This window comes from Astatotilapia calliptera, chromosome 3 (genome assembly GCF_900246225.1).
Source record: "Astatotilapia calliptera chromosome 3, fAstCal1.2, whole genome shotgun sequence".
In the NCBI taxonomy this organism is placed as follows: Eukaryota; Metazoa; Chordata; class Actinopteri; order Cichliformes; family Cichlidae; genus Astatotilapia; species Astatotilapia calliptera.
In genome coordinates, this window is record NC_039304.1 from 23,569,648 (window position 1) to 23,583,185 (window position 13,538).

The window sequence follows — 13,538 nt, forward strand, 5'->3', positions numbered from 1 at the left end:
TCTGAGGCAGTTTCAGGCTGAATTACAGAGCAAGTAAAGCACGTCGTTTTTGCAAAACCTCAATGCAATTTTGCACTGATAACGAGGCTTTGTAGGGTGTTTCTGTTCTTATAGTCCAGTTTCAAGTTCATGTACAAAAACGTGTTGATTTAACCCAAATAAAATATATTTTAAAAATAACATTATTAAATCGATTTATTTTACAGCCTTCAAACAAATTTGTCAAAATATGAAAATGATGAAATCAAAGACCACTGTGTGTGTGTGTGTGTGTGTGAGAGAGAGAGAGAGAGAGAGAGAGAGAGAGAGAGCGGGAGAGAGCGAGCGTTATAGAGAAAAGTGACACCAGAAATGCCATATCAGTGAAAGTGCACGGTAACGCTGAGACACGAGGTTTTATATATCTGTTGCTATATATTTACATATACATGGCATCTGCAAACAACGTTTAGCTTAAAACACTGAGCCATATTATCGTCGTCACGATTTCCTCGTTTTAAACAGGAAGCTCACGCGGCTGATCGCACGTGACAGTGTAAACAAACAACAGAGCTCTTGCGCAGCAAGTCGTAGACTTTTGTTCTCTTTGAGGTAAGTCTTCCTCTTAAATACTTTTGATTATTCTCATCAGAACTGTTATAGAAGTAAAACAGCTTACAGTGTCAAAGGTTTTAACGTTTATGTGCAATTATATAAATATATCGTAACAAATAATACAAAGAAGAAACAAACAACAATACAGTGAAAGTGAACGTGGTATCCGTAACTTTCAGATAGGATCCAACAACAAAAGAGGCATCAATGCCTTATAAAAGATGAATGCAAGTAAACAAGGACACAATAGCAGTAAGTCGCAATTCCCAAAAGGTCGATTCTGTTCATCCCGATGTAGCGTTTTCAGTGGGAGAAACATTTCGTTACCCATCCAAGTACAGTCGATTTAAATGTTAAAGAGTTTTCTCAGCTGACGGAAGGGGAGCGTCACAGCAGTTCAGGGGATTTTAAAACCGTCCAACATCGTTTATATGTCTTTGTCGTCTTCTGGCTTTGAGATTAAAACAATAGAATAGAATAGAATAGAATAGAATAGCTTTTTTCGCATTATATGACATAATAAAATCACAGTTGCGTCTCTCTTGTGAGTCTAAATTTTGATTTAACTTTGATACTTAATGTCATTTAACACAAAAGCAAAACAAAGAAGCTCATGACTAGAGCGACAAAACTAAGCCCGAAGTCAATGCAGAAACTTAACAATCGGTTTATATGAAAATATCTGGAAGGGGAGTTCATTGTTTTAAAAGCAAATATAAAAAACGAATTAAACACGACCAGAAGAGGGAGAAAAAACAGTCAATGATGAAGAAAAGAGGACAAAACAAACAGAAAAAGCTTTTTCTCTTGGAGCAAAATCGCATAATTAGCATGATTTATTTTGATTGTCTTTAATCTCGTTAATTTTACAACTTTTCTTTTTCTTTAAGATTTCCAAGATGCATCTGTGGAGATATAAGTTATCATTGAGAGGCTACAGAGCCATGATTTTACAGCACATGGTTTTCTGCCTTCTCCTGATACACAGAGGTGAGTTCATAGTTTTATCAGCATGGTGTCTTTGCACTTCACATTGCACATTGCTCTTAACTGCGTGCAAAACATTTGTGGTTTTATGAGATCAGTAACTTCCTCCTCCAGAATCAAAGAGCCAACCCATAAAGCATTTCACAATACAACCCCTATCAAGCATTTCTTTGTGTAGTCTTTTGTGTTTTGAATACTCTTTTCTACTGAACGCTCATTTGATGTCGCCATTGGATTATTAGACATTTTTACTGCATAATTGCACTATATGTTTTGTTATGCAACCTTTTGTGTTTCTCCTCCTTAAACCAAAAAACAGAAGCAAAGGCCACATTTTTGCTTGCCTGAACAGGTCATGATTGTTGTCATATATTATATTATATTATATTATATTATATTATATTATATCGTAGTTTTTTTTTTTTTATTATATCCTGGGGTCAGATGCCTTAAGTGGTATGGGTGTAAACAACTGTCATGTGGTTTGACTGCAGTTTACAGTACAGTTTGTGCATTTTTTTCATTTTCTTCTCTGAGCTCAACGTCACCAAGGTTAAGTGCTTGGTAAGTTAAGATAAGATAAACCTTTATTAGTCCCACACGTGGGAAATATTTGGGTCATGTAAGAAAGTACAAGTTTAAGAGTAGAAAAAAAACCCACAATAGGTTAGATTATTATTATTAGTAGTAGAAGTAGTAGAAGTAATATTTCCAGTTTGGTCTAATTTTATATAAATGTCAACTTGTTTGTAAACTGTAAGAGGTTTGACAGTAACTGTGACTTACACTGTCAGGAATGCTCACTTTACTCCGCTGTTTCCTTTTCCTCCTCAGGGCGGCCTCTCATTGTCGTTCCAGCAGTCGTGGCCACAGTTGGGGAAGAGGTTGTTTTGCCGTGCCACATTAAACCAGAAATGAATGCTAATGGCATGAGGCTGGAGTGGGCGAGACCTGACCTAATGCCCGGGTTTGTTTACGAGTGGGCAGACGAAAAAGAACACGTGGTGAACAAACAGCCGTCGTACAGAGGAAGGACATCAGTGGTTAAGGAAAAACTGGAACATGGAGACATTTCACTGAAAATCTCAAACGTGACCATCTCTGATGAGGGAATATACAGATGCCTTGTTCCACAAGTGGGACAAGAGGCCTTCATTAAACTCATTGTTGGTAAGTAAATGCACGTTATATTATTTTTTTATGTCCTTTCTTTATGTATTAATGTGTTTTAAAGTACTTTGAGTGCTCAATTTGAGTTGAAAAATCTCATGTAACTGAAAGAAAAGAATGGAGACACTGGCTTCTTGTTCTCATGGAAACATTACAAACTACTTCAGATCAAGTTATCCTTTAGTGTCATGGGACTGGATCCCTGCATGGAGTAGAAGGATTTTTCAGCCTTTGAGGGAAGAACGCTTGGGATCCTCTTGTCAATATGTATGGCATGGCTCAGGATATGTCATTAACTTCGAGAGGTCTAATTCTCCACTGATGACCTCAAATAGATCTCAAACCCAAACCATAACTTTTGTCAAAAAAGCAAAAATTAAAATAAGACTTTTTTTTTTCTGTGCTTTCTGTGCGGCTCAAGAGGTTAATTTATTTATTGCCCCCTTAACAACAAATGAATACATTTATGTTCAGCATGCTGTTGCAGTGATACCTCACAGTAGTGTTTTGGGTATTAGCTCTGATGGGTTTGACTGGTGTTTTCAGTGTGGTGTTTACATGTTTTTCCCACAACTGTGTGGGTTCTCTGCCAGTACCCCCACCTCCTCCCACAGTCCAAAGACATGCAGTTTGTGGGGTCAGGTTAACTGGCAGTTCAAAATTGTCTGTAGGCGTGAATGCTTTTTGACTTTATGTGTTAACCTTTCCACAGATTAGCAAACCATCCAGGGTGCACTGTGTCAAAATGCAATAATATTTTCTTCAAAATGCAACACTATGATAGTAATTTGCTTTCATAATAACTAACTTGTATAATTAAGTTAAGTGTATATGTGTCTCTTTGGTTATTTTAGCAAAGTTGTTCCATCGATTCATTTTCTTCTGCTTTTCCAGTTCACTTTTCTAAATTACTAGTCTTTACTAAGCTCCAGGTCACACTGATACCTTTTACAAACATAATCAACCAATAACCACAATGTTGGAACTGTGAATTTAAAGTATTTCTCCCGGTCTTGGTTTTCTTTTCTTTTTTTAGGTGCTGTCTCCTTTCCTAAAGTCACTGTAATAAGTAAAACCAGCAGTAAAGTGGTGTTACAGTGTGAGTCTGCAGGCTGGTATCCAGAGCCTGAGCTGCTGTGGTTGGATGCTGAGGGAAACCTCCTCTCTGCTGGACCTACAGAGACCCTCAGAGGTCCTGATGACCTCTATACTGTCAGCAGCAGAGTGACTGTGGAGAAGAGACACAGCAACAACATCACCTGCAGAGTCCAACAGAGGAACACCAACCAGAGCAGAGAGACATACATACATGTTCCAGGTAGATTTCATGATGAAATGCTTCATATGCTATATGTGAAACTACTGTGGTTTTTAATAATGTTACATGATATGTTCCAGTCCCGTCCTGGTCTTTGAAATTGGTCTTGGTTCCGGGCTTACTCGCCGTGTTTCTGAGTATTCTACTGACCATTCACAGATGCCGAGTAAGGTAAACAAGTCTCTCTTTTTTTCCATTTTAAAATAGTGTTTTTGTCATTACAAGAACATGAAATTTTCTCTACTGAGATCTGAGAAAACATGGCAAGCATGTCAACAATGTGCCATGACCCTAAACTTCTTTTTTCATTTATGAAGAATCAAAATAAAACCAATTCCAAATAGGGGGCAAATACTTTAAAAAGTGGGATAAACTAAGCCAATATTCAAACACAAGTGAATCCTCCTGTCTGTGAATTGTATACATTGTTCTATGTGACCACAAAGAACACAAAATGACAAGTTAACACTGTACTTTTTCTAGGATTCTTGAACATGATGAAAAAGAGGTGATGCTCAAGAATCCAGATGTGTAAACACCACAAGGAACAGCTTTGATAGAAAACCACACAACTCCAGAGGGGTAAGAACTTCGGATCAAGTAAGATCAGGAAGTGGAGCTTCTGAAATATCTGGAGGAAGCAGGAGAGCAGCTGAAGAAGCTACACATTTCAATGACAGGAAAACAGGCTTTGAGAAAGAGTTTATATGAATACAGTGACTGTCATTGTCAGTATCCCTGAACAAAGCACCTGTGCCTAAACAGTCTTCAGCATGGCTTTAGTCTCTCTGTATGTATTTCTAAATGGCAATAGCTCAACTCAGTTCATCTGTGCAAATTGATTGTTACATTTCTTACTGTGTTAGATGACCTGTAGTATCTGAAGTTTCATGTGATGAGGTCATGTAATCACTTTTATTGCATTATAGAGAGTGGATAGCGTCAATATTTTTATCTGAGACATGTAGTTCTGACCATGAGCACAAAAGGTCCCCTTACCATTCAAATCTTCTGTTTATGAGGGAAACCAGTCAGTTAGACAAAAGGTGGCTTATAGGGAGAGAAGCCAAGAAAAGACAGAAGATGAACTGAAAAGTCAAACTGAGGCTTAAAAACAAAGATAAATAAGTATTATTTTGAACTGTGAACCATCCGAAGCTGCTTAGGAGTCCAAGAATAAAACATATTGTCTTGGAAACAAGGAGAATATGCTCCATTTCCCATTCCAGTGCATTATTCTAACTTTGTAACTACTTTTCTGGTTGTAGACACACCATTTCAGGAAAAACAGCTACTTTGGGTCTCACCCAAAGTCACAGACTGACAATCCTAGTGTAGCTAATTTTGCTTTAAAATGGCCAATCAGGAGCGATGAGCCTCAGGATTGGACCATGTCCATGGCCATAATATAGGAAGTAAAATTAAAATCACTGTAGAAACCTCAAAAGACCCAAAATGTTTTAACTTCATCTAGGCAACCAAAGAAGGGCTTCTTACCTCTAACCTACAGTTGATGACTGTCACTTTCACCAGCTGTTAAATTTGCACTGAGTCTAATAATCTGTGATAGCTACAATGCTAAATCAGAAGCAGCACTTTTCTGTGAGGCACCATTCATAAAGGTCTTGTATTGGAAAGAGTTTTCATAATGAATTTAAGTGCCATGCATGGCAGAGTCGATCTGATTAATAAGAGCTAAACAACATAGTTTTAAGGTCTAAACAGGCTATATTTATATACAGTCCAAATCAAGAAAACTTTATTTGCAAATGAGGCAGCACATCTGTACAATATATAATCTGTAGATAAATAATAAGTTAACAGTTTTATTTATTTTGGTTCTCTTTGTATTGACCTATTCTTAATTATTGTGACAGTCTTTCTTTTTAACTGTATGCACCTCTGTTTCTCTCCTTTGATATCAAATTAATGTATTTCTATTGAAAAATAATACTTGTTAATACAATCTTTGTAAATAATACATTCTTTCTCATTTTTCTTAAATATAAGCCTATTTATTTACTGTGCATGTATCTTGTAACTCGAGCAGGTGCACCTATGTTACAGCTGTGCTACTTAGTGGTGCAATGAGCAGCTCAGCTTCAACTGAAACTGCTCTCTTATTTTATTCTGAGAGAGGACGAGTTGCAACATGTCTCTTGTCATCTTGTTATTCCAGTTTCGTTTTTTCTTGGAATAAATACAGTTTGTTCTACCACATGCTAAGCCCTGCTTCACTAATGTCATTTTTCCTTTTTTAAATATATGTCCTGTCTGGCAGTTTTTGCAATCAGAACTCTGATCTGAATGCTTCGGTGCCAAACACATTTTACTTTTTGAAGATCAGCTCTATACATTCTCTATAGGCTCCACTTGTGTTTCATTTATCTGTTTATTTATTCATTTGTATTTGTTGTTTCCATTATAAAATTTTATATGGTATGGTATTATAATATCTAATCAGGGACAGGAAGAAAAAAATATCTAGGCCATCCACAGCCCCCAAAACTACTGAAAACCTGAGACCACACATTTCTTCAACATCCTGCGAAGAAGGAGGGAGGCACCAGATGGGGCAGCCATCCAAGAGGACCAGAGGCAAGGGAGGGCTGTTGGAGGGGTGCTATTAGTATCATTATTATGGAGCCATTCATCCTGTTTTGTTTGTTCCATTATGTAACCTTTAGATCACAGCTCATACCGTCTTCCAGACTGTCAAACAGACTGTACTAGTAGTGCTATGCTAACATTTGTATTTTTGCCTAGAACTGGCAGATTAGCAACTTTTATAAAATGTAAATACCGTTATTAAACAGTACTGGTATGTAAAGAGTGGGAAGCCTTTTTCTCTTTAATTTAACAAGCTAAGTGGCCTATTTCTTTGCTTCTTCATTTTTGTGTCTCATGACCCCAACGTTAACTCAAAATTCTGTTTTGGACTCTAGGTTTGGCTGTAACATTCATCCTTTTCGGAAGTTGGAAACAGCTGAGTCATATTTGTATTATTCTCGTCTTTCCTCAGGCCAGGAGGTAAAGTCCTTCAATAGTATTGCAGCATGATATAATAACTATAACTCTTTATTTTAGAAAATGTATACCCATTTAGGCAATCAGTTGTTTAACCTGCTTTTTCCTCCCACTGCCGCAAACTGTTGCTTAAAGCAAAGAGGAGCAAAGAGGTGCCCTTTGCCAACCTGCCTAAGGACAACGTCTCCACAAATATTGACATTCACTGGTCAGTTTATTAGTATTTGTGTAGTGACAGTGTCTGCTGATCCATATGAAAGAATGCAGCAACATTAACAGAATATTTACCCACCAAAGTGCAGCACATTTTTTAAAAAGAAATCTTGGCAGCTTTAAAATTTTGGTTTGGAAACAGAGATTAATTCGTAGAAAACTGTTACTAGAGCAGGGCGTGGGTCAGTAAGGGAAAACTAGGAATTCACAGGTGCAACTGGAAAAAAGCGGGTACGTCTGAGAAGAGAAAAGAACAAAGCTAGAAAGGTGGCGAGGTGAAGGGCACTGGGGGAAAACCAACAGATATCAGGTTCCTGATGGAATTTTCCAGTCATACCTTTGGATCATGACACTTGGTCTGTGTTACAAAAAAAAAACAAAAAACCTCATCTTCCAGTTCCTGCTGCTGATACACATAGTGGTAATAGTATCATGCAGTAGGGCATGACACCACTACCACTATGCTTCACTGTGATGGTGGTAGCCAGCTGATGCACAGTCAGTGCCTTTTATCCTCTAGATATATTGACCAGCAAATTTTGTTTATCATGGTCTGGTCATGGTTTCTCTAACCCTAAAATATGTATGAAAAGCATTAAATTAACTAATTAATTAATTTCAAAGCGTCAAAGCATTTTGTCTTCTGAATAATCAGTGTTTTGTTACATTCACTACAATCTTGTATTTTTTGGCTAAGTCCACACACAAATATTTTTTACACATACAAATCCTGATTTACAAGTACAAAATATTTATAACCACAATTTGAGCCCATACAAAACACAAACTTAACAATGTGGTGTATGCTGTACAGTGCAGCGAGGAATGCCCAGACCTCTACATTGGAGAGACCAAACATCCACTTCACAAGTGCATGGCACAACATAGAAGAGCCACCTCCACAGGACAAGACTCAGCAGTCCATCTGCATCTTAAGGATAAAGGACACTCTTTCGAGGATGCCAATGTTCACATTTTGGACAGAGAGGACAGGTGGTTTGAAAGAGGAGTGAAAGAAGCCATCTATGTCCACTGTGAGCGACCATCTTTGAATAGAGGCGGTGGTTTACGACACCAACTCTCTGCCATCTATAATCCAGTTTTGAGATCCCTTCCCAGACGCCTTAACGCCCACTCACATCCTGGGTCATCTGACCTCAGGAAATCACATGGTGGGTGGGGCCAGGTTTCACAATGAGCTCACCCGAAACCCTGGCTGATTGTGACCCACACCCGTTTTCACACCTTGGCTCATGTGATTAGGTAGAGGATCATCAGGGGGTCCTTTGTCCCTCTGTGGGGGTCACTCCCACTAGGTTTATATCTGGGACTCTCCACCATTTGACCTTAGAACTGAAGAAGCTTCTCGGATGAGAGGTGAAACGTCTTCAAGCAACTTAAAGAAGTCCAGACGCTTTTCTTTGCAAGCTCCTTAGACTACAATCACCTGGATGACTGTGTATGTGACAAGCAAGGCCACTAGAGGGAAGCAGAGTATCAGATTGATAACCAGTGATTTCCATTAACTTGGTCTTTTCTAAGAGTGTAACAACGATTGGTTTAATAAGAATTTAAAAACACAGATTTTAAATAGATATTTAACTGATCTTGCTTTCTTTTTTCTTGTTTTCCAGCAATTCACAGAATAAAAATATTTGTGTAAGGCTTCCTCATTACTGTCAACCAATTGGCCTGGTTTGCTGGCTGCTTGGGGCAATCTGCTGTGGGAGCGATAGCGGTTGCTAACCTGTGGCCGCCCTGATTACACAGGCGTGGCTAGCTACAGGTTCATTTGAAGTCTTTTAGATGCTGGTATGGTTCTTGTATATGCATCTAGTTATCTCAAATCTCTAAATGATTTCACACTGTTTGTTCTAAAATAAGATGAAGCGAGAATCCTTGAAAAACTGGTAAGGTCAGAAATTATAAAGAATAATTCTGCATGTTCTTGAACTCTTGCCGTTTGCCTGCAAGCCAAAGAGTGGAGTAGAAGATGTTGTGTTAACTTTATTTTGCTTGTTTGTTAAGCATCTTGCAAACAGTTATATATTAACCAGTTAAAGGGATTTGAGACACCAGGGCTATTATATTTTTATAGACCAGTCACCACCCATGTAAAATCTAGGAGGACTTTATTTTTTTGTCTGTGAAACACAATATCATTCTCTTCTTAATAAAAGTGGCAGATAAAAGCATTGAGAATAGAGAATAAAATTTGTAATCATTACTTTGTTTCAGCATGGTTTATATTACTACAACCAGTCACCATCTGATAACCTGATGTATTTCAAGCTAAACATGCAATTTCCTGTTTTAAAGCACTTTCATCCAGTTGAGGGAAACTGGTTAGTATAGCATGAAAACTATCACCCCAATGTGAACTTTAGGCCAGTTTTATTGTGACCAGTCAAAATTTTTGATCAATCACTGCAGAGGTGCATTTTTCCGGAGTAGTAGCATGTGCATTTAAAAAAAGAGGAGCCACTCCAGATGTTACTTTGAAGCAACACGAGGAGTAGCTCAGCTGTTACCCTTCAGGTAAATTCAGCTTTCATTCTTATTTAGCAGTTTTTAAATGAAACAAACCAGAGCAGAATGCTAGAATTGGCTATCTTTGATTTGTGGAGAAGAAAAAGACCCAAAGGAAACAAAGATTAAAAAAATTAAAAAATACATTAAAAAGTTGAGTCTTTGGTGTTGATCTCTAGTTTCCAAACTATAATAAAAGAGAAGGAAAAAGTCAAAACTCCTTCTCCACCAGTTCTTTCAAAGCTTTGAATTTTTCAGTATGCAAGCAGGTGGCTTGGTGGTGCAGGAGAGGCTGGATCTTTGCATGGTTAGAGGTCAATTATTGATGAATGCTGCACAGGACAGTGGTGCTGCGCCTTCCACAACCCTGGATTGGACAAGAGAACATGGAAACATGGATGGCATCTCATTTTTGTGTACTGGACATTTTAAATATGTGTTCCCCTTTCTTTCTTTTCTTTCCTACCAGAAATATTTTTCAGGTTGACAATTGTATATTGTCAATTTGTATTCATATTATACTGTATTGACTATTTTCTGGTAACATTTCTGTAAACAGACACTCTATTTTATAAATACAGGACAGGTTGGGCAATGAAGTACCAATTAAAGAAATTAAAAATACTTTATCATCATTACACTGAATTGTCACACAGTTAGTCTGAGAAAAAATCTGCATACCTACTGACTACTTGTGAGATAAAGCAACAGAAACTAACATTGGAAATATAACGAGACGTTTCAAAATAGATCAGTCATACAGCAAAGTTATTAATGAGCTGTGATGACATTGAGCTGTGTTTGTTTAATAGGAGTTGGTAGCAAATGGAGAGGTGATTCTTTAACTGATACAGTGGCTTTGTAAACATTCTCATATTACAGTACACAGAGTGAATCATATATTATTATGTGAAGTGGCGCGATATAAATAAAACTGAATTAAAAATTGAAAGGAATCATCTGTGCTGTAGTTGTGTTTAACTCCTGCATCTCTGTGATCACTTCTAATGACACATAAATCAATGTTCAGAATTCATGAAGTTCAGAAGTCATGCTATTGCTGTATGTGAGAAACTGACAGAAAAGATCATTAACCTCTTTTTCTCTTCGTGTCTTTTGAGCAGCTGCTTTGATAAACTACTTTTGTTTCGATTGTCATGATCACCATTGCTCTCACTGCCTGTGTGTGAGGAAATCTGAATTCTGTTTTTATGTGAATGACGCTAATCTCCCATCTGTCTTTGGCACTGCTGTCATGTGTGATCATAATCTGTTATCATTCCAGCACTGAAACAAACTAACAGTTCACCTGTAATTCAGTTAGTTTGTAATCCATATGTCTGAATTACAGATGAACGTGATTGGCTCAGACGGCTAATTTTTCTGCATTTTTATTCTCTCCTTTGTTCTGCAGCTTAAGGAATGTGTGCATTACACCAGAGATTTGGGTTTTCTTCTGCTTTTAATAAGCCTGAATAAAAAGAATGCTTGGTACTCCACTCTATTTTGCTTGTAACTGTAGGGTTTTTTTTTATATGAAATAAAACCATTTAAGCACAAACATCATATATTATCTGAGGAGTACCAGCGAGATATAGTCAGGGTCACCTTAATGCACAACTTGGGCTCTGGAACACAAAATCTTACCATTTATATAAAGAAATTTAAAACGTTGACGCACTGATCATCAGACACCTTCACTAGACAGTGACTAATAAATCAAGCATGAGTATGAGTACGCAAATATTTGTGGAGATTTTTTTCTGAGGTAGGGTTACACCGAAGGACTGCTTTGTCACTCACTCAAGGACAAATCCTTCATCGGATGCAATAGTGACCTGTCAAGGATGTGCTTATAGTTTTTATTATTGCCAATCAAGCCAGTAAAGCAAGATGTTCTTACAGCATTTAGTCAGTTGAGCAAGGTTAATAAGGTTTGTATTTTTCCACATCTGTTCAGCTTTTCTACATTATCATCAATGACTATAATCATGCATCTAAGAGGAAGGATTGACAGTTTGAAATAAGCTGTATTTTAAAGGGGCTACACAATGGAGAGCTAATCAACATATATTATTAAAACAACAAAGGTTATCACAGATTTTTGAAAGCTTGGATGTTTAGATGGATAAATAAGTGCAGAATTCAAATATCGCTTCTGAACTTCAGAATTAATTCAGAATTTAAAATATATATATATATATATAACCCATGTCTTCAGTTGTAAAAAATATAATGAAAGAAACCAATGTGATGAAGGAGGTGGTTAAGTTATTGACCTTAAATAAATGAATAACCAAAATGGTGCAAGTAAATTATTTATAGACAGAACAGTTAAAATATAGTGTAACACGAAAACTGTTGGACTTGAATGACTGAACAACCCTTTGGATTATAAAACAAAAAGAGAAAAATGTTTTTCCACAAAAAGTAAAGTTCACATAAACTATTTAAAAAACACCTTCTATGTGTTCGTTTAACTGGAGATTTGAACATTGTTTTGTGGGTCCAGTGTTTGTATGTGTGGATCTTGTTTCAGTTTCTCCAACAGTTCAGCAGTGTTGCCAGGCACTGTTATTTCCAAAGAAGAAAAATCACTGGTATTCTTTATAAAATACATAAACTGTATATCAGAGTAAAACAAGTTGTACTTACAAGGTGAACTTGAGTTTCTGCCTGAAATAAAAAGAAAAGAAATCAAAAAAAAAAAATTAATTCTGGAAGTAGTAACTTGGTGGACATTGAGTATTTCTTATATAGCTTGTTTTTGCTCTACCTGATCACTCACACCACTTTATACAACATGCCTCATTAATCACAGAAGCTTTTTTTCTATACTTAAGTGCTTTCTATCCCACATTCACACACATTCACACTGCAGTGGAAACACTGGAGAACAACTTGGGGTTAGTATCTTGCCCAAGGATATTTGGCATGCAGACTGGAGTGCACAGGGATCAAACCCCAACCTTCTGATTAATAGATGTGCTACCTTCGTAGCTCAAGAGTTGGCAGTTCATCTTATAATCAGAAGGTTGCCGGTTCGAGCCCTGGCTTCGACAGTCTTGGTCGTTGTGTCTTTGGGCAAGATACTTCACCCGTTGCTTACTGGTGGTGGTCAGAGGGTGGTACGAGTGTCTGGCAGCCTCGTCTCTGTCAGTGCGCCCCATGGTGGCTGTGGCAACAATGTAGCTGCCATCAACAGTGTGTGAGTGGGTGGACGACTGAATGTGTAAAGTGCTTTGTGGTCCTTAGGGACTAAGTAAAGCGCTATACAAATACAGGCCATTTACCTTCTGAACCACAGCCACCCTATGAGATCATATCATTCTAATTACAAGGAATTATATGGCCACTACCAGCTCCACCACCATCATCAAGTTTGCTGACGACACCGTCGTGGTGGGCCTGATCTCTGATAACAACGAGACGGCCTACCTGAAGGAGATTAGGAATCTGGAGAACTGGTGCCAGAGGAACAACCTCCTTCTAAACGTCAGTAAGACAAAGGAGCTGATAGTGGACTTCAGCACTAAGCAGGAGAGGAACTACCAGACCCCCGTCATACATGAGTGCCCAGTGGAGAGAGTGGACAGCTGCAAATACCTCGGAGTTCACATCATGCAGGACCTGTCATGGTCCTGTCACATCAACACTGTGGTGAAAAAGGCCCGTCAGCGTCTCTACCACCTCAGACGCT

The 13,538-nt window shown here is 37.9% G+C and overlaps 1 protein-coding gene across 1 annotated transcript; it reads left to right on the top strand.

The window, feature by feature from the left end:
- The first annotated feature begins 368 nt into the window (after positions 1 to 368).
- Positions 369 to 6,295, top strand: LOC113018998 (butyrophilin subfamily 2 member A2-like). The gene is made up of 6 exons (XM_026162477.1): positions 369 to 591; positions 1,485 to 1,584; positions 2,416 to 2,751; positions 3,788 to 4,069; positions 4,150 to 4,240; positions 4,553 to 6,295. The coding sequence occupies exons 2-6, from the start codon at positions 1,494 to 1,496 to the stop codon at positions 4,602 to 4,604; spliced, it is 852 nt and encodes a 283-aa protein (XP_026018262.1). The 5' UTR covers positions 369 to 591; positions 1,485 to 1,493; the 3' UTR covers positions 4,605 to 6,295.
- Positions 6,296 to 13,538: the final 7,243 nt, after the last annotated feature.

What these genes read in the sequence shown, in the direction of transcription:
- LOC113018998 (XM_026162477.1), top strand. Translation starts at nt 1,494, where the DNA reads ATGCATCTGTGGAGATATAAGTTATCATTGAGAGGCTACAGAGCCATG. An exon ending in CCTTCTCCTGATACACAGAG is followed by an intron (nt 1,585 to 2,415) that starts GTGAGTTCATAG and finishes TTTCCTCCTCAG; the next exon opens with GGCGGCCTCTCATTGTCGTT. An exon ending in CTTCATTAAACTCATTGTTG is followed by an intron (nt 2,752 to 3,787) that starts GTAAGTAAATGC and finishes TTCTTTTTTTAG; the next exon opens with GTGCTGTCTCCTTTCCTAAA.